The 26791-nt window shown below is 41.2% G+C and overlaps 3 protein-coding genes across 3 annotated transcripts; 2 read left to right on the top strand and 1 right to left on the bottom strand.

Annotated features, from left to right (window-relative positions):
- Window positions 1-108: 108 nt before the first annotated feature.
- adprhl1 (ADP-ribosylhydrolase like 1) lies at window positions 109-5308 on the top strand. The gene is made up of 7 exons (XM_018683794.2): window positions 109-1590; window positions 2875-3039; window positions 3141-3266; window positions 3466-3606; window positions 3876-4003; window positions 4108-4240; window positions 4344-5308. Exons 1-7 carry the CDS (start codon window positions 1377-1379, stop codon window positions 4511-4513), a joined length of 1077 nt encoding a protein of 358 aa, XP_018539310.1. The 5' UTR covers window positions 109-1376; the 3' UTR covers window positions 4514-5308.
- Window positions 5309-11489: 6181 nt separating this feature from the next.
- Window positions 11490-18261, top strand: grtp1a (growth hormone regulated TBC protein 1a). The gene is made up of 8 exons (XM_018683806.2): window positions 11490-12234; window positions 13732-13883; window positions 13967-14125; window positions 15207-15331; window positions 15962-16058; window positions 16372-16544; window positions 17254-17439; window positions 17531-18261. Exons 1-8 carry the CDS (start codon window positions 12158-12160, stop codon window positions 17621-17623), a joined length of 1062 nt encoding a protein of 353 aa, XP_018539322.1. The 5' UTR covers window positions 11490-12157; the 3' UTR covers window positions 17624-18261.
- Window positions 18262-18482: 221 nt separating this feature from the next.
- lamp1a (lysosomal associated membrane protein 1a) lies at window positions 18483-25767 on the bottom strand. The gene is made up of 9 exons (XM_018683803.2): window positions 25348-25767; window positions 22187-22293; window positions 21860-22079; window positions 21505-21666; window positions 21185-21393; window positions 20970-21095; window positions 20806-20872; window positions 20546-20713; window positions 18483-19547 (listed from the first exon to the last, which is right to left on the bottom strand). Exons 1-9 carry the CDS (start codon window positions 25400-25402, stop codon window positions 19408-19410), a joined length of 1254 nt encoding a protein of 417 aa, XP_018539319.1. The 5' UTR covers window positions 25403-25767; the 3' UTR covers window positions 18483-19407.
- Between the last annotated feature and the right edge of the window lie 1024 nt (window positions 25768-26791).

A 26791-nucleotide genomic window follows, 5' to 3' on the forward strand; every position in this document is an offset into this window, starting at 1 on the left:
AGTTCTGACAACAAATGTTTTGTGTTTTGTCTTGTTTCAGCTTGACACATGTAGTTAGAAGACAATAAAATAGGTGTAATGTGTTATATTTAGAAAATACAAACATTTATATTAATATTTTTATGTAATCAGTATGAATCACAACATGGCAAATGTTTGTGAAATATAAGACCTGGTCCTTTTTTCTGACATTTTTTCAGCAACTTATTTTGTTAGTTTTTTCATTTACAGCTTACTTTTGAATAATTGATTTGTTTTGGATAACAGTATTTTCTAAAAGGTATACCACTGAAAGTTCAGAATGATACTACTGAGTTTGTGTTACTGTAATAATCTTTGTGCTTTAGTTGTTCATATTAACTGATTTCTGAAATATGCAAACTAAATTTTAAAAAAAACAAAAAAAAACAAAAGAGAGAGAGAACCACTGCCCTTCAGCATGTGTTTGAGAGTGAGAATGTAAAATGTCAGCTTGGTAACAGTTGTCTCTTATCAGGTTGCATTCCTGCTGCATATCATCATCATTATTAGCTCTTCTGGTAATGCCTTGTGTCTACTGTTACTTTGTTCAGGGCTACATTCACCAACAGAAAACGGACAGGTTGAAGGTGTATAAAGGGGTCGGGAATAACAGATTCATGTAATTTGCACGACCCAAAAGGGGTAAAATTGTGGCAGTGGGTGAAGATGAGGATTAAACAAAGCCAGCGGGAGGGGAACTCTTGGATACAGTGCGCATACGTAACTGGAGAGTAGATTAGCTGGTGGCAAGGCAGAAGATGATTCATAAAAAAGTTTAAAATAGTGAGGATTAGAGAGGCTCATGGAGTGGGTGGGAGGCATCAGTTGGGATGATGCTCCATTCGTACCCTCCTCCCATGGGGCGGGCAGGATGTCAACAAGGTCCAGCACCAGCTGACAAGCTTGCACTCCAGCCCAGCAGCGCATTAGCATCTCTTCCAGTGTGTCCAGCCCCCATTTACCCCTCCACACCCAGCCATCCAGCTTTTAGGCGTTGGGGCCATGGGGATTGCCTTTTTAGGAGACACCTGACCACAGCTGAACTCACCACCGCCTCAACACAAAGAAGCTGTGGCTGATAACATGATGCTTTTGTGTATGAGATGAGACACTAGAGGAGAGCTCAGAGGGTGGGAAGGTGGGAGAGGTCTGTGATAGCTCCACATCAAAGTCTTAACAACACTGTGAGAGCTGGAGAGTCTGTTTGAAGTTCTTCAGGATGCTTTGGGGCAAGAGAGTTTGTACTGTTTTCACTGTTCTGTGACGGTCTACAAATCTAAAAATCCCAAGAGAGGAGGCAGTTTAATTCAAGAGAAGATCCTTTGGGTGAGCCAGCGTGAGCAGAGCCCAGCAACATGGAGAAATTCAAGGCAGCCATGGTTCTGGGTGCTGTCGGGGATGCCTTGGGCTACAGGAAGGGTCGCTGGGAAGGCTGCACCTCAGGCAAGAAGATCCAGGAGGAACTGGCCTCTCTGGGGGGACTGGGGGCCCTGAAGCTGGACCCTGAAAACTGGCCCCTGAGTGATGCGACGCTGATGCACATGACCACAGCAGAAGCACTTATAACAGGTATGTTTAGGATGGATTTCATGAAGAATGTCAGTTTTTATGAGGCAGATTAGAGAGCAGAAATCATAGCGAAATTACAAACTAATCTGCTTCTTTCTTCAATTTTACATTGTTTAATATTAAATCAAAATTTTACACATCATACTTCTACTCTAATTCTACACGTAAACCCCAAAACTTTCTTTATCTGTCTAGCAATTTATAAACACAACCTAATATGTCCCTAAAATAGAGACACACATGCTTTTAATCTTTCTCCATTTAGAGTGACTGGAATAGCTTCTTCTATACAGTCAGTGGAAGCTGCTAATCACTTATTGGCAGACCAAACCTGAATGACAAAACCTGCTGACGTACCCATAATCCATCTGTGCCACAGGACATCAAAGAGAAAATCTTAGTAGACACCTTACTATGAATGCCCTCACCCAAATGCCATCTCATGCCATCAAGAGCTGCCAGAATAGAAAAGTCTAAAATAGACTACTTTGGAAAAGCTGATCCTCAGCTCCCCTTTACTGAACAATGGTGGGTCAGACTCCTTCATAATCTGCCGGTGTCATTTGTGGCTGTAGATGTGGCTCAAAGCCAATGACAGTGGTCGCGAAAAATGGTGATGACATCTTTTGAGATTAGGAGGCCCTATTTAGCCACAATACAGCATGCCTGCACGCAAACACTCACACACAGGCCAGACAAAAATGTATGGAGTGGAACGAATGCTGTTAATGTAAACACTGACATGGCTCTGCCAATCAAACCAACACGCAGGAATACGGTATATAAAAACAAATGTTACAGTAGAATAAAAACTAATTGGCATACTTAGTCCTTATGAGTCACTGAAGGGGTTTATCCAGTGTATTACATTATCATCATACATTACTGTTTTCTCAACTTTACACACATTCATTGACAACCTCAGGTCCATCCTGCCTTATCCTCCGTGTAACAGAACCTGAACCACCGTCCAGTGAAAGTCCCTGTCTTTCATCAAAGCCCTAGACCGCTAAATTAGGGGATGCTTCTTTGTCAACACAGGCTCTCTCTCTCTCACACATACAGTATACACGTAAACAAATTCTAGCAGGATGGCTGTGGGCTCCCAGTTGACCTCATGGTGTGCGGCTGTGACTCCACTTGCTCCGCAGGCATGCTGGTCCTAATCTGTGGTGTGGCGGGCTGAGGCTAAACATAGCCCACCACCAGTGCCACTCAACTCGCCTTGCATGCCAATTATGAATGACTCTCAGTCACCGTGTGTCTGTATGTGTGTGTGTCCAGATTACTGGTGTCTGGAGGACTTATACCGGGAGCTGGTGCGTCTCTACGTTGAAGCCATGGTGTCTCTCCAGGGCAGAGCCCCTGATCCTGCCACAGTGGAGGGCTGTGTTCATCTCAAACCTCACAACTTCCTGCTTGCCTGGCATACACCCTTCAATGAAAAAGGTCATTGTAGATTTTAGATATATATTTTTTAAAGTTTATGAGTCCAACATAACTGCAGTATATCAAAATGTGTGTCTGGATGTGTGCTACAATCCTTACAGGATCTGGATTTGGGGCAGCTGCCAAGGCCATGTGTGTGGGTATGAGATACTGGCAGCCTGAGAGACTGGACAACCTGGTGGAGGTCAGCATTGAGATTGGCAGAATGACACACAACCACCCCACAGGTGACAATGTTGGTGGTTTCTAACAAATCCTGAGAAAGCTTGCAGCTACAGGCAGATTACTGTGCTGCTCTTTAAACTCTTTACTGATAAAGTGTCTCCAATTGCATTTTACCTACAAGAACATTGATTTAATTGGTGCATTAGAGATGTCAGTAGACAGAATTGGCATAGTGACTTGTGGGGTCACTTTTCACTTCAGGTTTCCTCGGCTCCCTGACAACGGCACTGTTTGCATCCTATGCGATCCAGGGGAAACCCCTTGTGACTTGGGGCCACGAGCTCATGAAGGTCATCCCTCGGGCTGAGGAGTACTGCAGGAAGACCATACGACACATGGCAGGTTAGATTGTATTTCTGTCACTGTTAGTGTTTATTGTTTGTTAGGATCCCCATTAGCTATAACAAATTAACAGCTAGTCTTCCTGGGGTCCATGGTTGCAAGAGGCACATCACGTTAGAGCTTGGTTGATAATAACACAAAGAATACTATATATGATTTATTTATATATATATTATAGTAATTTTCTGTTTGGTGTGAATGCATGTATCTGTGAGAGCATGACTGTCAGTTGATGCCAGTAAAGTGTGTGATTGTACGTTCCTATGCAGAGTATCAGGAAAACTGGTTCTATTTCGAGGCCAAGTGGCAGTTTTACCTTGAAGAGAGAGAGATAGACAAGGAAGGACAGAACAAACCTTTGTTCGCTGATCGCTATGATGCTGAGGAGACAGACAAGGTAAGTCTTGTGTCAAAAAATATACCACGGCACCATGGTATGCTCACCTACAGATTTATATTCCAACAGTGCACCCCTGTTTCTCTGTTTCCCTGTCCATACAGATGTATAAACGTTGGAGCTCAGAGGGCCGTGCAGGCCGCAGAGGTCACGATTCCCCCATGATAGCCTACGACGCCCTTCTGGCTGCAGGGAGTGACTGGAATGAGCTGTGCAAACGAGCCATGTTCCACGGAGGTGAGAACTACTGCATTTTTCATCTGTGAGTCGTTTTTAAAACATACTTTTAACACATGCTGTACTCACTGTGGACTTCTGTGGAAACACTCTGTTGTTTAAGGTGAGAGTGAAGCCACAGGCCTGATCGCAGGCTGTCTCTATGGCCTCATGCACGGCATGAACCAGGTTCCCCCGGGTCTATTCCAGGATCTGGACAAAAGAGAGCGCCTGGAGGAGCTGGGAGAGGCGCTCTACAAGGCAGCATCTGCAGAGAGATGCATTGACAAGTAATCCCGATCTTCACTGGCCTGCATCCTACTGGCTGTCAGCGGAACTGCACATGACTCTAAAACTGCCTCCCTATGTCCCACACTACCCTCTAGTCCTCCTTGGTAGCATCTTAATAGTCTTAAGTGGCTTCCTGTCCTCTCACCTATTGCTTTCTGCTAGATCATCTCTCTGATCCTGCATCTGGAATCAGTTTCAGTATGACTTTAAGGCCCAGTGAATGCTCCAGTGACTTCTCTCTCTTGAATTTAAATGGCAGAACTGTGGGGAAATGAAAACTCTTTAAACATTTAGTTAATTTTAAGAATTGTACAGTAGTTAACAACCAGAAGGTGATTTCCACCTCTGATCTTCTCCTTCTCTAAAGCTAACCTGCATTAACATTAAACACAATGTTATGCTGTACCATGGAGTAATTCGTCAAAATCTGCATAAAGTTTTGTGCAAATATTGTCTACTGTGGGTTTTGACAAAGGTCTCAACAGTAAGCTCAGCATACCTGATTTCCCGCTATCTAAAAACATTAACTGAATCTAAAGCACCTGATAAATGAACAGCTTTCACTCTCAACTTATCTACCTTTATCTTAGCAGTGCATGAGAGATTAAATTATGAAATGCTTTTAACTTAAAATGCATAACAGTATTGAGTTGTAGAATAGTATTTATGTTTTCTTATACTATATATTACTATTTGCACTGTGATGCTATTATTAGGTACAGTGTACTATACTGTGAAAGCACCATTACATGGTGAATATTAATATGACAATTAAAATTGACTGATATATATCATGCATGAAGTGCCTGTCTCTTTATCTTAACTGCATCATTTATTTTGATGGATAGCTTCAGATCAGACTTCCTCTTCTTGTTGCACAACCGTCCTCTACAATCCCCTGAACTAATCACCTGTAACAAATCCGCACTGCCAGAACAACACACTTCAAGTCTGAACATTTTATCTTCTCTAGTATACTTTGCTGCAGGGGTGGGATAGCGACTGGTACATCCAGTTCAAGTAAAAGTAGTGTTTGTTGACTCAAATATCACAAATAAGTGAGAGTAAAACTTTGAGTAACAGTGACTATTCACTGTGAAAGGCCAAATTCACTATGCTCCAAAAACTAACCCCTGTCTAGTTCAGTGTTGCTCATTTGTCAGGCTGACTTACATGGGTTAAAAGACATTTAAAGTCAACCTTAATCGAACACCCTCCCATTTACGTTGAAACAGGTGTGCTTCAGCAAGAGTTATCCCAGAGTTATCTTGTTCGAGATTGTGTTATCAGTTTCAGAGAAAGAAACTTGGCTGCAGATGGCTACAGGGTTTAAGTTTTATATGTCCTCTATTCTCCATAGACCAGATTCTTGGAACACCAGCATCAGCCCTGATGCCAGTATGTTGAGGAAGTTGGTTAGAGATCGCAACTGCCGTCCAGTGCTCCGAGGGATTCTTGAGAGTCTCCTGCATTACATAACACATGATCTGCCAAAGTGGTCCATCGGAAACAGAAACCTGGAGAAACTAGGGACTGATAATGTAGCAGAAAGACATAAAGATTGTCCTGATCAGAGAACTGAGACGTCAATGAAACAAGCAAGTTGCACTATGGTTCAGCTTCCTGAGGAGCACCAAATGATGCAGGAGAAAACTGTTGAGACCACTACCAAGATTCTCAAAAACAGTTTTTCAGATCCACGAAAAGACAGATTGCTAAACAGAGGCAGAGAAGACCAAAGAGCAGGAGACTTAATACCCCGCCGCCTTACCACATTCCAGCTTCTTCAATCCAAATTCATAAGGTCTACACCCAAACCTCCCATCACTCACCAAAGGGAAGTAGGAACTCTGTCCCCTAGCAGAGGAGTGACGGGTAAGGTTAACCACAGCCAAAATAGTGAGCATGACATGCACAAGGACAGAGCTAAGATAGAACAAGGACTGAAGAGAGGAGGCAGTGTGAAGGATATAGTGGCCAAGTTTTCCATGGCTGAGCAGAAAGAAAGGGGACTGAATATGTCAAAGAAACAGCCAGTCAAACCAAGACTCATTGGAAAAGGGATCCTCTTATCTTCCTTGATGGAGAAGTTTGAGACCATGGCCACTGTATGCAAGGGAAGCGACTTGAAATGTTCACATGAAAAATCTTCGGGAGGAGTGAAGATGGCAAGTAGTACAAAAGAGAAGGTTATGTGTCATGAAAGAGGACAACAACACACGGTAGACCAACCTGTTTGCAAACACAGGCTAATAAAAAGTAAATCTGTTGGACAGCAGTTGAAAAGCAATCAAATTACAGATGTGCAAGATCAAAGACGGGAGCAGGCAGGAGATGTTTTAACAAAAGTAAACTCAAACCTGGAAGAAAAACATAATTTAAAAGCAGAGCCAATTGGGCAAATAGGGGAGCAGCCTTCAGATCAAAAGGATGACGATCATTGTTCATTTAAACATATGAATGATCAAGCTAATGATGACAATGATTATATTAACTGGACGTCAGGAAAATACGGTGAAATTCAGACCACAGTTGATCAAACTCAGCATATCACCAACAGGTTAAAATATGGCTGTCTAGAGCTGCTCTGTTTAACTTCTGTCACAGAGTGGTCGCTACCAGAACCTTACAGGCTTTTTCCACAAGTCGAGGCTCTGTTGAACTGGCAATTAGCAACAATCATGACCTGCTCTACTGTGTGGTCCACATGTGTAGATTCCTCTCCTAAACAATATCTGCAAGAGACCAAAGATGAGACTTCAGAAAAGATACCAAATGTGAAGAGAAACAGTCCTCATGGAGCTCCACAGTACTATCACAGCACCTCAACCAAAGGTGAACCCTCCACTACAGTAACTGAAGACAGTGTAAAACCCAAAATGGAGGGTCTTTCTACAGAAAAAGGCCATGACCCTATGGAGAGCAGAGCAGTGGAGGAGCCAAATCCCCCCAGAGCCATTCAAAGAATGTTGCCCAAGTACATCATCCCACGTGTTTACAGACTTGATTATCAACAAGGTCCCAATCAAGCTAATTCCTCCTCTAAATCAGTCCCAGACCAAGAAACTACAACTCCTTTGGTTGCAGTTCCACCATCACAGTCTGCTCTGGACACTGCGTTAATGATGACAGAAAATTTTCAAGACAGTGATACATGCCTTGCTAATGACGTTACCCTTCATGCACTAACAAAGAAGAAACCAGCAGTGGCCAAACCACAAGAAGACAAGGAGGCCAAGGAGATAAAGGAAGAAGTAATACTAGTAGACATAAAAGATACTAAAATGCAGCAAAGATTTAGACTTTCTGAAGACACTGAGAATAAGGCTGTGTTCACTGTAACATTACCTGATATTCAACCTGAGAGAGAAAAGCAAACACAGAGGCCAAAGTATACAACAATCAACTACGGGGATCCCTCAGTCAAACAAACATATAAGCCCAAAATCATACGTTTTACTGACACCTTTACTTTTTAGGTTGGTGCTGATGGATGCACAATCTCACAACTAGAATGAGTGTTTGCTGGTCAAGCACTATTTCCTTTCACACACACACTGTGGAACGTGAATCAAGACCTCAGTTACTCTCAATGTACCTTTGTACATAGGCAACTACCATGGGTGCAGCAACAAAAACATGGTGGAGGCAACAAGTTACTTTGGTGCACATGTGATCATCCACAAACTGGTACACAGTAAGATAAATACAGGAAAAACCCACTGACTCTTATCTTGAGTGTATTTGTCAAATCACTGTTGATTTCAAAGATAAGTTTTCATGTTTCATTTTTGTATTAAATGCCATTCACTGTATTTGCATGGAAAATCATACAATGGCTCTGATGTGTAAGAATTAGAAAAAAGATAACTGATAGTCCACTTCAGCATTTTGTAGTAACACTGATGACCTCCAAATGACCCACAGCAGTAGACTAGCTGGCCAAGAGTTTGTCAAGGTTGAACTGTTGCCAACAGAACTGCCAACATGATTTTTTCCCCACTACAAAAACCAGTATGCACGAATGAATCATCATTTTTTCTGCTTGCAAGGTCTGAAAGGGTTCAAGCCTGTAATCAGTAGGCTGCCAAAAATGGGCGATAAACAAACACTGCACCAACATTTACACTGCATAATATGATATGACAACTGGGCAATAGAAGAGCATTTCATTTTGAAGCTGAAGTATGATTTAATTCAGTAAATCTGTCATAATTCAATTGTCACATGCACACTGCTCAAGTTTAACTCTATGCTATATATATATATTCTTTCCCTGTGAGTATTACAATAGAACACAGTATTATATTTTATTGATTGTAGCTTGTTCATTTTTTTTTCAAATAAACTTATCAAAACTAAAATAACACCCTCTTACTGCCACCTGATTTATTCATTATTGGCACAGTGGAATATGGTCATTTTAGTAGAAATGCTAAGCATGTATTGAGCTCAGTTATAGTATATAGATACATACTACTAATAATACTACTACTGACTGCTGTGTATGTAAATTACCTGGTCAGATACAGTACATGGTCATAATGGTCACAAGGTTCCACCACATGAATGAAGACATGCTTACACACAGATGACCTTGTCTACCTGTGGAACGGAGCTGTGGAACCTGTGGAACACACACTTAACACAGAATTGCAGTGAGTCTAAAAAGCATGCAGTGACGATTGCTGAGAACAGATAAATGGTCACTCAGCAGTGCCAGACATGTCAGTGGTTGGATGTTGGACGTTCGTCCAACTCGCAGTTACATCCCCGCCCGCTCACCAGCAGGATTACACAACTGCAGAAATAAAAATCTGCATTTGGACTTAACTCTGGCATTTTCACAAGAGGATAAGAGATCAGGGCCAACGTGATCCATCATCTGTCCATCCCGAGGCTTATCCTGATGAGGAGTATGATGTTGTTAAGGAGTTGTCCATGTGTGTATGTGGGGCAGAAATGCTTAAATCAAATTTAAAGTAATTTTATTTAGGTTTAGGGCTTAGCACGACTTTCTTCAAATGTAGTGAATTTCTAGATAGTCACGTTCCTTTCTACACACACACACACACACACACACACACATTGAATTAGGGTATTTGTGGTGTTTATGGCTGGCTCTTAAATCTGGGCCATATCAAACAATAACAGTTTTTCAGCTTGAGTAATTTTACAGGTCAAGTGTCCTTTACGTACGCAACTTACACAAACCACATTTCTATCCCTTCTCTAGCTGTTTTTTTTTTTTTTTTTTTAAAAAAAGAAACTACTACAACAAAAAGGCACTAGAAGAGTGTTATTTTTGTAACAGTCTGACTCCTGTCTGGAGCTGAATGACAGCGATGGGACACAGTGTCTGCAGCTCTGCTCCAGATTCTCTCATTAGCTCATAATCAAATTGAAATCTGGTGACTTGATGTAAGGCTGGCTTCATTTGCTTTGATACTCATCACCTTTTCCCGTAAGAGCAAAGTTTTCCACTTAACTTGTTCAAGACTTTTAAGTAATTTCAGTCTATGCTGTATACATGTTTTATTAGCTCATTAAAAAAACATCATATGTTCCCTCATGGATGTGAGTGTCATTCATTTATTTTCAAAAGCCATACACATTTATTATTATTTAGTTAGCTTTTTTATGTGTTATATGTGATTTCAATGATTACAATGACTGTGGGGCCTTAAATCACCCATGCAGCAGATGCTTTTGAACCCAGGTACATTTGAATGGACCAATGCTCAACGCTCTGCCCAGCAGAGAGAGGTGAACAGATGTCTGCACTCACCTGTGCAACGTGGCTGTGCGGAAGAGGGTGTGGTTATTTACCATTTTTGCTGCCTTCAGGTGTTATTGGACATACTAACACCGTAAAGTGCAAAAGGAATTAGAGACTTCTATGATCAGGAAGTTGCTATATCTGTGTCAACAGATGATATTAATGTGATATTCTATATACCAAATGAATATTGGGTGCTTTTGCCTATTTTTCCCTCAGTGCTGCAGATGTTTATTGCAAAACAGGGGTTGCTATGCTTTTTCATATAGTCAATATATGAATAAGTGATAAATAAGTGTATCTCTGAACACTAAAACTAGATGTTACAAAACTAATTATTATGCAGGGTCTTTTATCCCCTCTGTGCCCCTGCTCTGTTCCTTTTTAAATGCAGATATACACAGTCTCATTGCTTTGTGCATTGTTTATTGTTGTAAGTGAAATTTATGTTATAGTATGTTTATGTATATTATAGTTATTTATTTATATTTTTAAGCTCATAGTCATTGAACCGTTCTATCTTTGTGATCAACAGGATCTTTATTTCTCTCCTATTTACTGTGGGTGTGTATCTGTTGAGCTGGTTGGCAGCCTGCATACAATTGCCTTACAGGGATAAATAAAGTAATACTGAATTGGACTGAATTATAAACAGGTCATAATAGAATAGTAGATATCCCATGGCAAAGATAACTGGTTAAGTTTATGGTAATGGCTTATGGTTCAGGTTAATGTGAGAGGAGAGGTTTTACCAGCTTTAACACTTCATAAAAACACCATGAGCAAAGACTAAACTGAAGCTCAACTTTTCCCCACATATGCATGTCAGCATACAGAGAAGAAAAAAAACCCCATAGACCTCATAGACCACAGTGGAACATAGACCAGGCAATAAGCATGCATGCAAACAGTAAAAAACAGAACAACTCTAGTCTATTAACACTCAGTCTTCAGGGTAATAGTGCAGCAACAATTTGGCACAGCAACTGCTACATACCTTACCGTTAATTACTGTAAATAAATGACTAGTATCTTATTCTATACCATCTATACGATAAGCCATCACTGTTCACATAGTGAATGTAGGCCTATGGTATTGATATAGAGGCGGTTTAAGCTGACCTGGGTGTTTAAGTTCATGGGGGGGGCTTTTGGTGTTATCCTAAAATTACTTAAAACCACAGCAGCTCTGCTTTTTTTTTCTATCCAAAGCTTCGTGAATGCAACAGAAGTCCCATGCGAGCTGTGAAGTGGGACGTTACGGGAGTTACTTGAAAGCAGCATTAGGTCTGATTGACGTGTGTGTCCCGGGGCAAACGTCACGAGTCTGAAATCCTCCATGGAGCAGTCCGGACAGGAGGAGTGGAAGAGATTTAAATCATTGGGGTTACACAAAGAAAAAAAAGTCTGGCTGGTCGTAATGTTTGAACATTATAGCTACAGTTAGTTGCACTCCGAGGAGACGAAGGGGACCAGCAGCAGCAGGTGCATGTGGATGGCGATTAAAAAAAACCTCAAGGCAAATTCCACTCTCTCCATACGGCTTGAACATCAGCGGATCGATAAAATATTTGGAGAATTGGACTAAAACTTGTTTCCGTTTCGGGGGAAAAAAGCTTAAGGATTCTTTTCACGGCTTTCCCTCTTCGAGAATAGCACGTTAATCCCAGGAGGAGAAAAAGGCAGCAGCGTCTCGTCTCCTCACGCAAACATGGAGAAAGTGAACGCTAACTTACCTCAACTTTAAACTGTGACTCCGACCTGTTTGTTGGTAAACTTGTGCTTTGTTTTGGGAGAACAACAACACGGGGGGTACATGGTGAGACTGTAGCACGGATTTCCAGGATATCACCGGGGCAGAAGAGGCGATGGAGAAGAACAACAAGGCGACAAACCACCGGACCCGCTCCGCCGTCGACGGTAGAGCTAAAGACAGGGTGGACAGGTAACGTTAGCTAACATAACGTTTAACTCTCATTAACGGTTAACTCCACCTGCTAAACACTTAAAACCATATTTTATCTATGTTGAAAGTTCAACTGTAATTGAGTAACTTACCTCATAAGTAAACTCTGAGCAGGCAGTTACTTTTATTCCTCATTTCGTGGAAAATGTGAACAGTAACGTTAGCTAACTAACTACATTTAAACCGTTACGACCAACTAACGGCTACGCATTGTCGTTATTTCTACAACTTGCGATAACTGCTGGAGGTTATTAGTAGTTTTTTTTATCACATATATTATCATTTGCATTCTATTGTGAATTTTGCATGGCTGTATTAATACCACAGGGGGCCATTGGGTAAAAAAATGTTGCATGCCCCCCTTTGACTCCCAGTTATACATGGCAGTTTTATTATTGCCTCAGGCACCTAAACCAACCAGTCCAGCAGTGCTCTAGAGCTGAGATGACTGGTTCATTCATGTATTTATAGCTGACAGAAAATTAATGACAACAATTTTCATACTTAAGGAATGGTTTCATACTTAAAGTCTTTTTAAAGCAAAAATGTTTTTAAAAATTCCCTTGTCCCAGCTTCTCAGTTTGAATATTTTCCAGTTTTCTATGATGGCTAACTAAACGTCTTTGGGTTTTTTGACTGATGGTCAAACAAAACGAAGCAATTTGAATATGTCAAACCTGCAGTGCCCATCCTGGCAATGAGAGTGATTACACACACCTATAACGTGAGCTTGTGACAAATGTCTCAGGAATGTTTTTTTTTTTTTTTAACTGAATGATATAATCTTCATGAGGGTTGGATTTATTGCAGGACAGTTGTACTAGAATGTAGTAGTTTTTATGTAGGTGTATTGCTTAAACTGGCAACTGAGTGTATTTTGAATTTCAGTGGAATTGCAGATGTGTGAAATCAGTACTTAACGTTTCAGTATGTGGTAAAGGGTTATTTTCGGTGAAAAGGAGAGCTGTTTCACTGTTCAAACAGACAGTGATAACCCTAACCAACACCTGAAATCAGCTGCCACATTCGCAGACTCCACACTGAAATATCCAATGTGTGCCCTTGCTTTTATTTTGTCAACAGTGCAAAACCCCAATGAGGAACATAATCTTTGCTTAATGATACTTTCATGTTCACTGTGTGTTTGCACAGCCACACCAGGCACACCAAGTCTGGACTGTTTCTGGTACATAGTGAGGGAGGGTTTTTCAAAACAGACCTAGGATACTGTCACATTTCTGGTCTGTGGATGTATTTCTTCTTTAGGGTTGACATTGCTCTCATGAAAGGGTTAAGCCACCGGAAGATTATCTTGTTACCTAAGGCATTAGGTTGAGCCACCCACACCCACAATTTCTTCATCTACAACCAGATTGTAGATACAGTTTATGTGGCCAGACATGCTACAAAGCGATTTATCCTTAGATGTGTTTCATTAGTTGTTAACAGTTTCTTCTCTCATGCTTTTTGGCCCAGGGTGGATCCATATGGCTTTGAGCGCTCAGAGGACTTTGATTATGAGTCCTATGAGGAGCTCATGTCTGAGTATCTAGTTGTGCTCACTCGACGGACCATCAAGTGGTCCAAACTACTAAAGGGCAAAGGCAAGGTGCAGAAGAATGTTAAATGTAAGTGAGAAGACTGAACATGCACATATCCTCAAAGAGTGAGACTTGCATAAAATAACAATGTTACCCTCCCTCTCTCTCAGTAAAACGTTACGTGCGTAAGGGGATTCCCAATGAGCACAGGGCTCTGATCTGGATGGCAGCCAGCGGGGCTCAAGACCAGTTAGAGAAGAACCCAGGATACTACCAGTCCCTTCTCGGAGCCCAGCACGACCCCAAACTGGCAGAGACCATCTGCACAGGTCAGGCTGTGAACTGGCATCGCCTCATGTCCTCTGTTATAAATTGCATTTAAACCTCTAACTAACTAACTAACTATCAGGGGAAAAAATAACTGTCTCTAATCTAAAGATGGTCATGAACCTACAAAATAAATTAGACAACTAAAGTGAATCTTTTTAAAAGTTTGATATGGTATATTTGGAAAAAAAATTGGAATTGGCACTATGAAGTTTTGTTTTGCACTGATACAGCCATTATGTTGCTTTCTGCTTGTGAAACAATAAAAGCCAGAGATAAAAACAGCAGAGAAACTGCACTCAGAGTAAAATAACTGATTGCGTTTGAGCACCAGGTCAGGGAATTTTTTCTCGATGAGTGCCCCTGAGGCTTCAGTTTGCTGATTCGGCTCAACGGTTGCTGATAAATGCTGACTATAGCCAGCGGTGCCAGACATGCTGCAAAAACTACAGGCAACAGTCAGCTACAGTGATGCCCAACAGTTTGGTGTTTCAGAGCCTGTGCACTTTACAGAATAGTTTGGTGCTAAGTATGACTTACAGTACATTATGTATGGATTTGTGAGTCAGGGAGACTGCTCCTCAACCAGAAGTTTCCATGTGTGAGATACTGACAGGGCATCTAGGACAAAAATGGCAGAGCATTGAAAGAACTCAAGGGTTGGAGATGCATTATTTCTTTCAGGAAAGCCAATGAGAGATAGGTACAAAAAGAAAAGTGAACAGTGGAAATAGTTTTTATTTTAACATCTTTGTAAAATTATCACAACAAACAGTTAATCCTTACTGAAAAAAGAACCGTTCTCCATGAAACTTGCACAGCAGCTCCTTTTAGTGCTACAGTACTTTCTATTGTTGACCTGAACAGGGTGGAGTCCCCACAGCTTCTCCTGTGATGTTAGATTTGTTGCCAAAAACAACTATAAAAGTTCTGATATTCAGGTTAGCGTTTAGACATGTAATCTTAACATAAGACTGCAAAGTTTCTCTGTTCTGCTGCTTCTCTTTCACCCGCTCTCATGTTTGTGTACATACACAAACACACTCTCACACACTTTTTATTTGTTTATTTATTTATTTTTAGACTTGAACAGAACATTTCCAGACAACATCCTGTTCCGTAAGACATCCAGCCCATGTCTGCAGAAAGCTTTGAACAATGTGCTGCTGGCGTATGGTCACCACAACCAAGCGGTGGGCTACTGCCAGGTAACGCTGAACTGCAGAGCATAAAGGGATTTTTGCAGGATTCTGTTCTTACTGTGACTATACTCAGTATTATCAGGGACCTTGTGCGATGATTCTTTGCTGATAATATGGGTCAGAACAACACAGTGCTTCACAGTATTGCTGTAGATTATGGGACAAAAATTATTCGAAAAAGCCCTCAAATCCTTATAGGCAAAATGAAGTAGATAATGCAAACTTAATTTGAGTGTATGTGTAAAAACTTACTAAAGCGTTCATATAAGTGAATTTCTACAGCATTATCAATACTTACCATTAACCTCAGTGAGCTCCCCCACACTTATGTTTATGCATCCAAAGAAAGTATGTGTGTGACAGTGTCAGTTCAGTGTAACCTTATGTTAATTATCTCATTCACCAGACCGTATGCAGCTTGTTTTGCAATTCAAACAGGCAGCAGAGCTGTGTTGATGGTCTCTAATGTAGTATATCTAGACCCCATTCATCTCTAATCATACTCAGGTAGCCTTTTTTCTCTCTCCTTATTTCACATCCAGTGTAAACTTAGCGGTCTCTCCCCTGGATGCTTTGTTGTAGAGCTCTATGTGCTCTCTTCATGTGCAACCTGTGTGTGTGTCCCTTTGTCCTCAGGGGATGAACTTCATAGCTGGGTATCTACTTATCATCACAAAGGATGAAGAGAAATCCTTCTGGCTGATGGATGCACTACTCAGCAGAATTTTACCAGGTGTGTGTTTTCCATTGCTCTAGCCTCTTGACAGGTGCATGTGTGTAGGTGCTCTGGGCTAAGATTAATCTCGTAAGAGGTCACATGGTCTTTATCTGACCGTGGCTTAAGACCTACACTCACTCAAACAAGGGAGTGTTAATTTAAATTAGGAAAAATTTGGTAGCAGCAGGAGTAATTTCATTTAATTGGGTTTTTCATTTAAGCAGTTCTTCCAGCTTTTGTGTATGGGGGCGTTTTTGTATATATGTGCTTGCAGTGTGTATAACTCACAACAGTGCGTGCGTGCGTGTGTGTGTGTGTGTTGATACAGACTACTACAGTCCAGCCATGCTGGGGCTGAAGACGGACCAGGAGGTGTTAGGGGAGCTTGTGAAAATGAAAATCCCCAGAGTCTGGCAGACCATGGTGGATCATAATGTCATGTGGACCCTGGTGGTCTCCCGATGGTTCATCTGTCTCTACATAGACATCTTGCCAGTAGAGGTGACGTCACTAACATTGATCAAAATGTCTTTATTCACGATACCAATATTATTCTAAATGTAAATGTTACATAGCCTCTAATCTCTCACAATAAAAGTACTGTCAAAAACACCATTCACTGTAGTAAACAATTCATTAAATCAGTGCTGCTGCTGCTTAGTGGATTCCTCCTTTTCTTCTCTTTTAAAACAGTCAGTCTACCACATACAACAGTCTTAGTTGCTGCCTCTGTTGGCCTGGGGAGGGTGTGGACTGCTAGTTCTCCAAACACACTTGGAGCTTCACTGGGAGGATGTAACACAAGATGTTCATGCTATTTCACCCCTTACACTCAGGCTCCATGACCAATCAGTAGCAGTTGCTCGGACATGACTTCTCACTAATTTCAGATTCAGATTTTCAGATTGATTCAGCCCAAAAACTTGGACACTAACAGCAACAGCTCCTCTTAAAACAAGCACCTGAGTTACACATTTTAAAGTAGCTGGTGATTTAAATTTCAGTTTTCAGTCATTCAGATATCACCATAACTCCAACAATGACCAAGAGGATTTCAGTAGTTCACTTACACTAGCTAATGGTAATGTCACTCTTTGTACAATATCTACAGCTGGTTGTTAAACATAATCTTGCACTTGATGTTTAAACCACAGGTCAAACTTCATCACGACTTGTTGGGATTCACTTCCTCATTGCTGTTTTTCTGCAGACAGTTTTGCGGATTTGGGATTGCCTGTTCTACGAGGGCTCGAAAATCTTGTTCCGCGTGGCTCTGACACTGATCCACCACAACCAGGCTCTGATTCAACAGGCCCAGTCACTGCCAGACGTCTGCCAAAACTTCAAGCAGATCACTCATGGACCATTTGTTGACGAATGCCACACTTTCATGCAGGTAAAAGAAGAACCGATACATGAAATGATGAACATCCCTTGTAATGTGCTTTTGTTAATCCCATAATCCTGCTGTTTCTTGGCTTTCCTAGAAAATCTTCACTGAACCAGGAAGTCTCCCCATGGCAACGTTGACTAAGCTGCGGGCAACATGTCGATCTCGCATAATCGCAGAAGAGTCATGACCCAAACTGACCCACCTGTTGTTCAAACTGAATACACATTCCACTGGGAGGAACTGCTCGTTTGCACTTTTTTTTAAAAAACTGACTTCAAGTCACAATACCTACTCCATGTAATTTTTGTCTTAATCACACATTGAGACAGCCATATAACCTAAATGTAAATGAATGATCATGTGAGAATATTTTTAGTTATGTGCTGTATGGGCTGACGATTCCATTTGAAATCAACATATGTTATTTTAAGTGACTTTTTTTTTGTTAAAATGTGGATTTATGCACTTTACTCCAATGAAGAAACAATGAAGTCAAGAATTTGGCAGCAAACGCCAAGATCAGATAAATTATGTGTTGCACATTGTAAACACAGCCAAGAGGAACCTGCCTACTGTATTTCACACTGTCGTCTCAGTAATGAATGTTATAAAGACTAATAACTAATTTTGTTGACCATATACGATAAACTATGCTGGCGGAACATGCCTTGTTAATCCAATGTCAATTATATTGATTTCATGACAGAAACAACTTTAAACAATTCAGTATATGATGCAGTTGATTTAAATGCACTATGGTGAAGCAATATAAGCACAACTGAAAGGGCTCTGCTCTCTTTTTCTAACAGTGGTGTGTACAGTTCATGCTGTGTTTGGGTTTTGGGGCCCTTTAAAACTGCCGTAGTACTCATATCAGATTTTGTTGCACTGGACAGAAATAACCTTGGTGTTGATCCCAGTTCTGAGTACTCTATGTAATGTACACCTGGATGAACAGCTCTGAGTAAACAGCCATATTTATTTCACACAAAACTAGATTTAAAGAAAACATAAAAATGTCCTGCTGCGTGAAAAAAACTGTCCAGGATTTTTAAGATTTTTATTAACTTTCAGTAAGATGCATAATAGAAAACGAGATCACATCATTTTCTATAAAAATAAAAGATAAAATCACTACAATTCATATTAACATCTCTTTTAACATGGGAGAGGGTGGCGGGAAAAGCGAGAATAGAAACCCATGCACCTGTTCACTTGTCCTGTTAAATGAATTTTAGTAATAGAGTCGCACTCGCATGGCTGGACTGCACGCTGTTTACACAAAGCAGCAATCCACATTTTTACCATCATTGTTACCAGTTAGTTACCTTACTGTGCCTCAGTGCACTGACAGGCACAGTTCAGGCTTTTATCGATCTCCACTGTGGAGGAATATGATTGAAAAAGACACATTCAGAGTTTTCCCTTCTCTTAGAGTCACTGGGATTATCTTGTGCTCATGATGTTATAAAAAAATACTTGTTTACTTTGACTGTTGACCAAGAGTGGACAAGCCACAGGAACTTAAACTTTATCCAGTTAGTTTGTCTCTCCCTCTTTAACTGCATGGGATATTGTTTTTTTTTTATATATAAATAATTACATAGCTAAAAACAACAAACAGCAGTTCAAGCAAATTCAACAAGAGTAGATCCAAACAGCTGATGGTGAACTTATTAAAGCAAAACGCAAACTGCCTCCATCCTTGATGATGTGGAGACTCAGTCCTCTGAAGCTTCATTAAGATGCACACCATCAAAACTTAGCAGGTATTTGGCTTCTCATCATCATTCCACAGATAAAAGTGAAGGGAAAATAAAAATATCCAGAGGTCACATAGGAAACATGCACTCACCACAGAGAAACAACTGCTTCCATTCACTCATACTCACGTCCACTCGCTCATTTACTCACTAAAGGTTCATCTCTCTGCTGATCAGTCTGTCAGGTTTAAGTTAATGAGGGGTCTATTCAGATGGTCTGGTATCCAGCGTGGCTCCTCTTCCTGCCTATTAGGTACGCAATGAGCACAATCAGCACCAGGCCGGCAAGAGCTGCCCCAACAATGATGGGGATGAGCATCTGGTCTTGGTCCATCTGACACTCCTCCGCTGGAGACAGAAAGGGTGAGAATTGAATGTTATATTACAAAGTCAGTAAATGCCCCATCCAACTGCAGCTTCAACAGATGGATTACTGAGGGGTGGTTCTGAACTGGTGATTTTACTGATGAAAGCCTGCTTGGGCCTCGTTCCAGACCACTCAATCTCTCTCTACTCTCGTCTCTGCTATTCACATAGTTCTGGTTTTGTGCTCATTAATGGTTGTTTCCTCGTTAGTTGGAAACGCCCGAGCCAATCAGATGTTTGTCATTGGGAGCTCTTCCTGTGCCAGAGCCATGAAAACAGTGACAGAAAATTGCCACAAAATTGGCAACAAGTGCAGATGAGCTTGATGCTGCTAAACAAGTTGTTGTAAGTTGGCCAGTGGCAACTCCCAATGAAAAATCTGACACTGCCAGCTAAATATGAAGCTATAGCCAGCAGCAGCCGAGCTTAGCTCAAAGTAAAGACTGGAAACAGGAGGAAACAACAAGCCTTACTCTTTCCAGAGTGATAAAATAAACCTTACAGGGCCTCTAAAGCTCACTGACTAACATGTTGTATAGCTTCTGTGTTTTGTATCTTTGATGTTTTCATCCCAAAATGGTTCCTACATCATCTTCAATTACTTTCCAGACCCAGTACTCTAACATTGAAGAGCCATTCAATTCTCCAGTTTGAGACATAAATCAAGACATTGATCTTTTTTCTCAAATTCACAAACTTTCAAGGCTTCCATGGGCATCTATCCTTGGCAAAAAATCTATTAAGCACATTTCCCAAAATGCCAAACTATCCCTTTAAATGTGCATATTTCTACAGTTAACTGCTCCTAACCAACCACTAACTTCAGTGAAATGCTAATTCAGTCTGATTATCTCAGGCTGCTTTCTCAGGCTTTCATAGGCTACCTACTCCAAACAAACTGCACCATCATTAACAAAATGGAGGCCAGAGGACAGCGATAACATTGGAATAAAATAGCTAAGAAAAAACATCAGCTATACCTGTAGCAAACTGGCTGGTGGTGACTCCAAAAGGTTGGACCTGCAGTCTGAATGTGTTGAGAGAGAAGGTTGGTTCCACAACTAAAGTTTGCTCTGCGTTGCACATGTAAGAGCGGCCCAGCGTGCTGCGCAGGTAGTTCAGACTGGTGTTACTGGCTGAGAAGGGAGCTGTGGAGAGAAGCAGATCAGTATTTGTCTTTAAATTAAACAGGTAAAGGAAAAAAAGTGTTTATCTTATCACAGTATATCATATCACATACCAGTCATATCGGACCAATTAGCGAACAGAGCTATCCCACTCAGGTGGTACTTGCTGGATGTGGAGTTCTATGGATGGGAGTGAGAGCTGAATGAACACTTATATCCACACAAACTGACCATGATGCTAAAGTCACAAAAAAGAGCTGAAAAAAGATTAATTTACCAGAGTGAAGGTGAAGCTGAGTCTGGTGGTTTGCTCCTGTGTCAAAACCAAGGTAGCTCTGCTGGCTTCACATGATCCTGATGATATTGTCAGGTTGGGGGTCAGGTTTACTAAATCTTGGACAGTCTGGCAAAGTAGAGAAAAACTTTGTTTAAACTATTTGTATTTATGACAAATTCAACACTTATTTTACTGGCCATGAAGCCCCACATTACCTTATTCTGAGATTTAGAGACATAGGAGACGTTAAACTGGAGTCCCATCTGGGCCAAGAGACAAACTGTGCCATTGCTGTTTTTTACAGAGTAGTCACCCCGCTCAGGTGTTCCAGGAGGGGTTGGTGCTGGTGGAGCTGTTGTTGTAGTAGAAGCAGCAGTGGTAGGAGGAGCTGTAGTACCAGCCCTGTCCGCCATACATACACTTTCTGTGACAAGAAAAATAATAAATAACAATAATATAATCAATCATTAAAAAGCAGGTGAAACTTAGTAGAAACCCACCCATTCAGGAACACAAACACAACCAAGAGTCGTACCTGTGGGACTCAGGTCATTTCCGGGCATGTACGCCTCTAGCCTCATGTCAGAGAAAGTGACAGTTGCTCCACCAACTCTGTAAGTGGTGGGGCTCACACAGCGGTAGGTGGTGTTGATTGACGCCCAGATCCCAACTGAAGCCGACACCACAGTGACCACATCTAGGACACAATTAAACATACGCCAAATTAGTTATGTCTATAACCTTTGTATGCAAGCCCATTCGCTGTTTATTTGTTGATAACTGGTTTAAACACTATAATGAAATATTAAACATTTTCTTTACTTTCTTTACATATCTGAATTGGATGTGAATGTTATTATCTATACAAGCACAAGTTGTGGTGTTCTCACCAGAGCTGTTGGCCTCAGGGAAGATTGATGCGTCGCTGAGGTTGTACTGCAGCGTCAGGTTAGCGATGCTGTACAGACTCCCATTGGTTGAAAAGCTCAGCCCCAGTGTGTGGCCGGGTCCAAACACCGCCACCAGCCACGGTGAGCCGCCGTCTGTGCCACAGGAGCTCCTGCCTGTGTCGACTGTGGCGGAGTCAGGCAGAGCGACCTGCACTGTACTCTGAGGAAAGATGAACGATACGACTGGTGTTCACAAGGAGATACAGCGCTGGTGAAAAGCTGAGGGGAATATGGCACTGTTGGAAACCAGAATACTGCTGTACATACTGTGCTGTTGGAGGTGTTGTATGTGATGGAGAATGATGCAGAGAGCTCAGCCTTAATGCAAGTGGAGTTCCCCTCTTTCACCTCAAAAGTAACAGCCTCAATACAGCCTATAAGAGAGAACATCATGATTATGGAGGCACAGCACTGAAATAATACAGAAAAACATGTCGATAAAAGTAAATATCTTACAAACAAACTCAATCAAACTGAAAATATACTGGAAAAATACTTATTTTGAGCTGTCTTCCTGTCATATTCTGGACAAACACGTAGCAGTTACACTTGAGTGTTAATTTGTGTGCCTTAATTCACAATACTTAAATCATCCCACAATCTTGACCAGAAGATGAGAGGTCAGTTTGCTTTACTGTACTGATAATAGAGGACACACTTAAACATATTGAATATGTGTTTATTATCTGTTTTTTTATTTGACTTTCTTGGTTGGATAAGGGTTACAAAATGAGTACAAATGGTAACAGTAACATGACCAGTGTTACATGATGCCATGTCATGCATACACACTAAAGCAGTTCACACAAGCCACCACCAGAGGTCGACAGAGAGCAAACAGTGAGGGATAAAAAAACACAAACCTCCCTCAGACATTTTGACGTGAAAGCAGGAAAACCACATTGGTAATTAATAACATTGATGACAGCTGTGTTGCATTCAAGTAAGCCAGTTGCAGGGCATTATACTGTACAGGCTTGCTCACTTGAGAGGCTTCCTGGGACACTTAATGGCACTTAAAGCCCACAGAGTCAGTTCCCACACTTGTTAGATATACCGACTGTGGCTCCTGTGAGCAGATTCACCAAGTAGCATTGACCAACTCAGCCAACCTGGCAACTTTCACACTTGCATTGTAGGCTATTAATACCTTTATGGCCTGGAAACTGCCAACTCACTGTTGTGCGTGTGTGTGATAGTGGCTGTGCTGTGCTCCAACATACTGTGTGGAAACTACAGTGGCTATTAAGGACTCATGTACTTATCAACCCCACAGCTCATATCCTTAAAATCCTTAAAAACTCTCACCCATTCTATAACACAGTGATGTAATGCAGGAGTTTCACCACTTGTGAAACATTTCCCCAGAATGTCTATAAAGAAGGTGAGGCAATTTGGTTCAGATGTGTGACGATTATTCCTCTTTGGTTGACTTTCCATCAGCACAGACACACATTTTCAACATACTTCTGTTTCCTGCTCAGACCTACATAATGAAGTACTTAATAACTGTTTGAGAACATTAAAATAAAAACTACTTGCGATTAAAAAATAATAATTCAGTGCTGACAGGTTTCCAAAATCACATGCCACTAACAATAGTTTACTGTTAGGAGGGATTTTTGGAATTGAAAAGATGTTTATACTGCTGAGAGACAGCTTCATCTCACATCTGGCTTGTAGGCGGTGTTATCTGTTGGGTCTGTTGTTGGGTCTCTCTCTATTAGTAACTATTTTAAAGAGTACAGTCTAGACCTGCTCTTTATGAAAAGTGCCTTGAGATGACTTTTGTTGTGATTTGGTGCTATATAAATAAATAAATAAATAAATCTGCTCGCCACATTACTGGTATTAATTTCATAACTCAGTTATTACATAGCCTACTGACTGAGCTCTTCCCACTTTCACAGTACTCTCACTTCCCTGCCCTCTCTTCCCTTCATCTTCAGCTTTCTGCATTAATGTAGTCCAGTGATACTAATGGAGAGAGCGCTGCTGCTCTGTCAATCACACACCATCTCCTCCCTTGCTACCTTGCTGAAATTTGACCCCAATGTCACCTCTCCCTGTAAACACACAGCAGACAGTTTACACAACACTGCAATGTGATCATGAGGTAAAAGCGGCTGTGTGTACAAAGCATGAAGCTGCAGATAGCAGTGTTAGACAGTTGGTGTGGAGAGAGCTAAGAAAAAAACACAAAGAAAAAAGAATAGTATCTCCTTATGTTGAGAGGAAATGCTGGTGCTGGCAGGCTTAAACTCTAAGGTCACCAGGGTCTTGAGCAGAGGTTCTCACATGTTCATTAGTGGAAGACAAAAGACCTACAGTAATTCACTTATATACAGGTTGGGAAAAAAGTATACTGAAACTACTGAAACTACAACTATATTGGCCTGTTTTCCTGTGTCAGCAGCCAGGCGCCTGTGTGTGTTCAGGATAAACCAGCCATAAACTAGCACTGTCAGTACAGAAAGCCACTGCTGGGCTGTGTGCAACACAAAGCCATCGTTGCAGTCATGTGAAGCTCTCAAATGACACAACAATGAGGCCAATCTGCTGGTCCAAAACATTAACAAAACCTGGGCCTTACATTAGAATAGAATAGAATCAAATCGAATAAAGTCCAGGGACCTCTCAGCTTTGTTTTGACCTAACTCTCTGAGGACTGCTGACCTTTGGATTTTGGAGGGACATATCTACGTTTCCACCAGTAGTAAACCTACACCAGGAAGTCCCTTCTTATGTTCATAAATCAAGTAAAGCCATGAGTGACTATAACCAATTAATCTGCCAATTACTGCTCGATTAATCAATCAATCAGGGCCACAAGTAACAATTACTTCAATTATTATCTGTCAATTATTCTTCACAAATTATTGAATAGTTATTTGGATGGTAAAATAATTGTGAAAAACGTCCATCCCAATTTCAAGGTTACGTCTTCAAATGTCCAAAGCCTTAATCTTAATCAAGTAACTAATTAATAAAACTGTCAAATAAATTTGGTGGAGCTAAAAGTACAACATTTCCCTCAAAATTTTAGTGGAGTAGGAGTATCACATTTATACTTGAATATAGCACTGTGAGCTTTACTAGAGCTAAGACAATTAGTTGATTAATCGATTACTTGATCGTAACTCTTTTGATAATCATAGTAGTTCCACACATTTATCAACCAAAAATGGTAACAAACTTGTTTCAGCTGGTCAAATGACAATTGTAGCTTTCCACTGTCACAATTCGCCATAAACTAAATAGATATTTCCGTTTTCGATTAATCGACTACTTGTTTAGGTCGTCAACAACCGTTTGTCTATGTTAGCATGGATAACATTCGACTAACCAACGACAGATTTACTGACGTCGATTGGTCCAACGGTTGGTGCAGGACGGCGATGAGCACCTTTAAACCGCAGAACACTCACCTAAAACCGTTAACCAGGCGATGATGAGCGAGGCCAAAGCGTGACAGAGTTTCATCCTTCAGGTTAAACGACACCACGAAGCAGAATTCACTTTTTTGTCCTTCTGTTAAGACCGATGGTGGCGGGGGAAAAAACCCGGAGCAGTGTTGTTGTCGTCGCTGCTTCGGGCGCAGGTGGGTCTACGGTGCGGCGCAGCACAAACTGCACTTGACTTGACGGACCGTTAGCAAAAAATGAAGCGTCGCTGTTGTAGCTTACGTTTCTCTGCTGTCTGGAGATAGAGAATAACAGTTATTTAGTATTCAGGAAGCATGTCCCACTGGGAAAAAACGCTCTCTAAACGCGGTTAAGAGTCGGTCATAACCACACTGACTGAGTAAGCCATGTCTTGTCATGTGAACTGGTAGCATTTAGAGCTACCCAGTCACGTGAGACCGCCCCCCCTCCCCCTCTGTCTTTATCTGTGAGCTCTATTCAAGGCCGTCAACCCTGCTCCATAATAAAAAACAAAATGTCACGAATAAACAGCAGCGTATTACACATCACTATTTTATCCCGTGTAACTACTTTAAAAATATTTGCTGTTAAATATGACTTTTTACAGACTTGCATCATTGTAGGTGAGGTGTCATGAACAGGGTGTAAGCAGACACCTTATGAGAAAAATAGTGCACTTCCAGGAATAACGTTATAATGAAAACGACCTCTCGTGTTTCCGGGGAACTCACACAAGTGTCATGTCAGGGTTGATGAATTAAAAGCAATTACAATGTAATGAGCTGGGAGGGGAATACATCAAAACCAAATGCTGAATCACATTCATTGGCGTCGGTGGGCTGGTTGGCCTTATCTTCACACTGAATACCAAGTATATAGTATTAAATACAGTAGTTGTCGGGTAAAATAGTGAAGCCATGAAGGGGTGAGTGCACACATGGACACAACATTCCTTTATTATTATAAAATGTACGATCTGGAGCACAACATATAGTTTGCCATAAGGGCATGAAGCATGTGAGAGTACACACACACACACACACACACACACACACTCATACACCCCCTGTGCTGTGCAGGCTTGCAAGTGCATGTGTTGCGGGTAGTCAGCTGACACCTTCATCAATTCACGAGGGTGTGCAAAACCCTAGAAGGAACGCAGAGGCTGCTTTAATGCTGCTGTCCGAGACTTATCAGCACCCTGCTACATTCTCCCTGCATACTTCAACCACTCTTTTAACAAAAGACATGCAGGTTCCTTGTCTTATGATGCCAGACAACTAGAGTATCTCTTGATGAGATGTTTGCTGAAGACCTATTTTTTAAACATACACTAGATGTACATCCCCTGCTGTGATAACGAAACTATCACCCTTTCATTTTCAGTTCCATCTTTTGGTAACTGGAGGTATTTAAATCCTTTCTATCAAAGTGATGGTTGTAATTT

Source organism: Lates calcarifer, linkage group LG2, assembly GCF_001640805.2.
Source record: "Lates calcarifer isolate ASB-BC8 linkage group LG2, TLL_Latcal_v3, whole genome shotgun sequence".
Lineage (NCBI taxonomy): Eukaryota > Metazoa > Chordata > Actinopteri > Centropomidae > Lates > Lates calcarifer.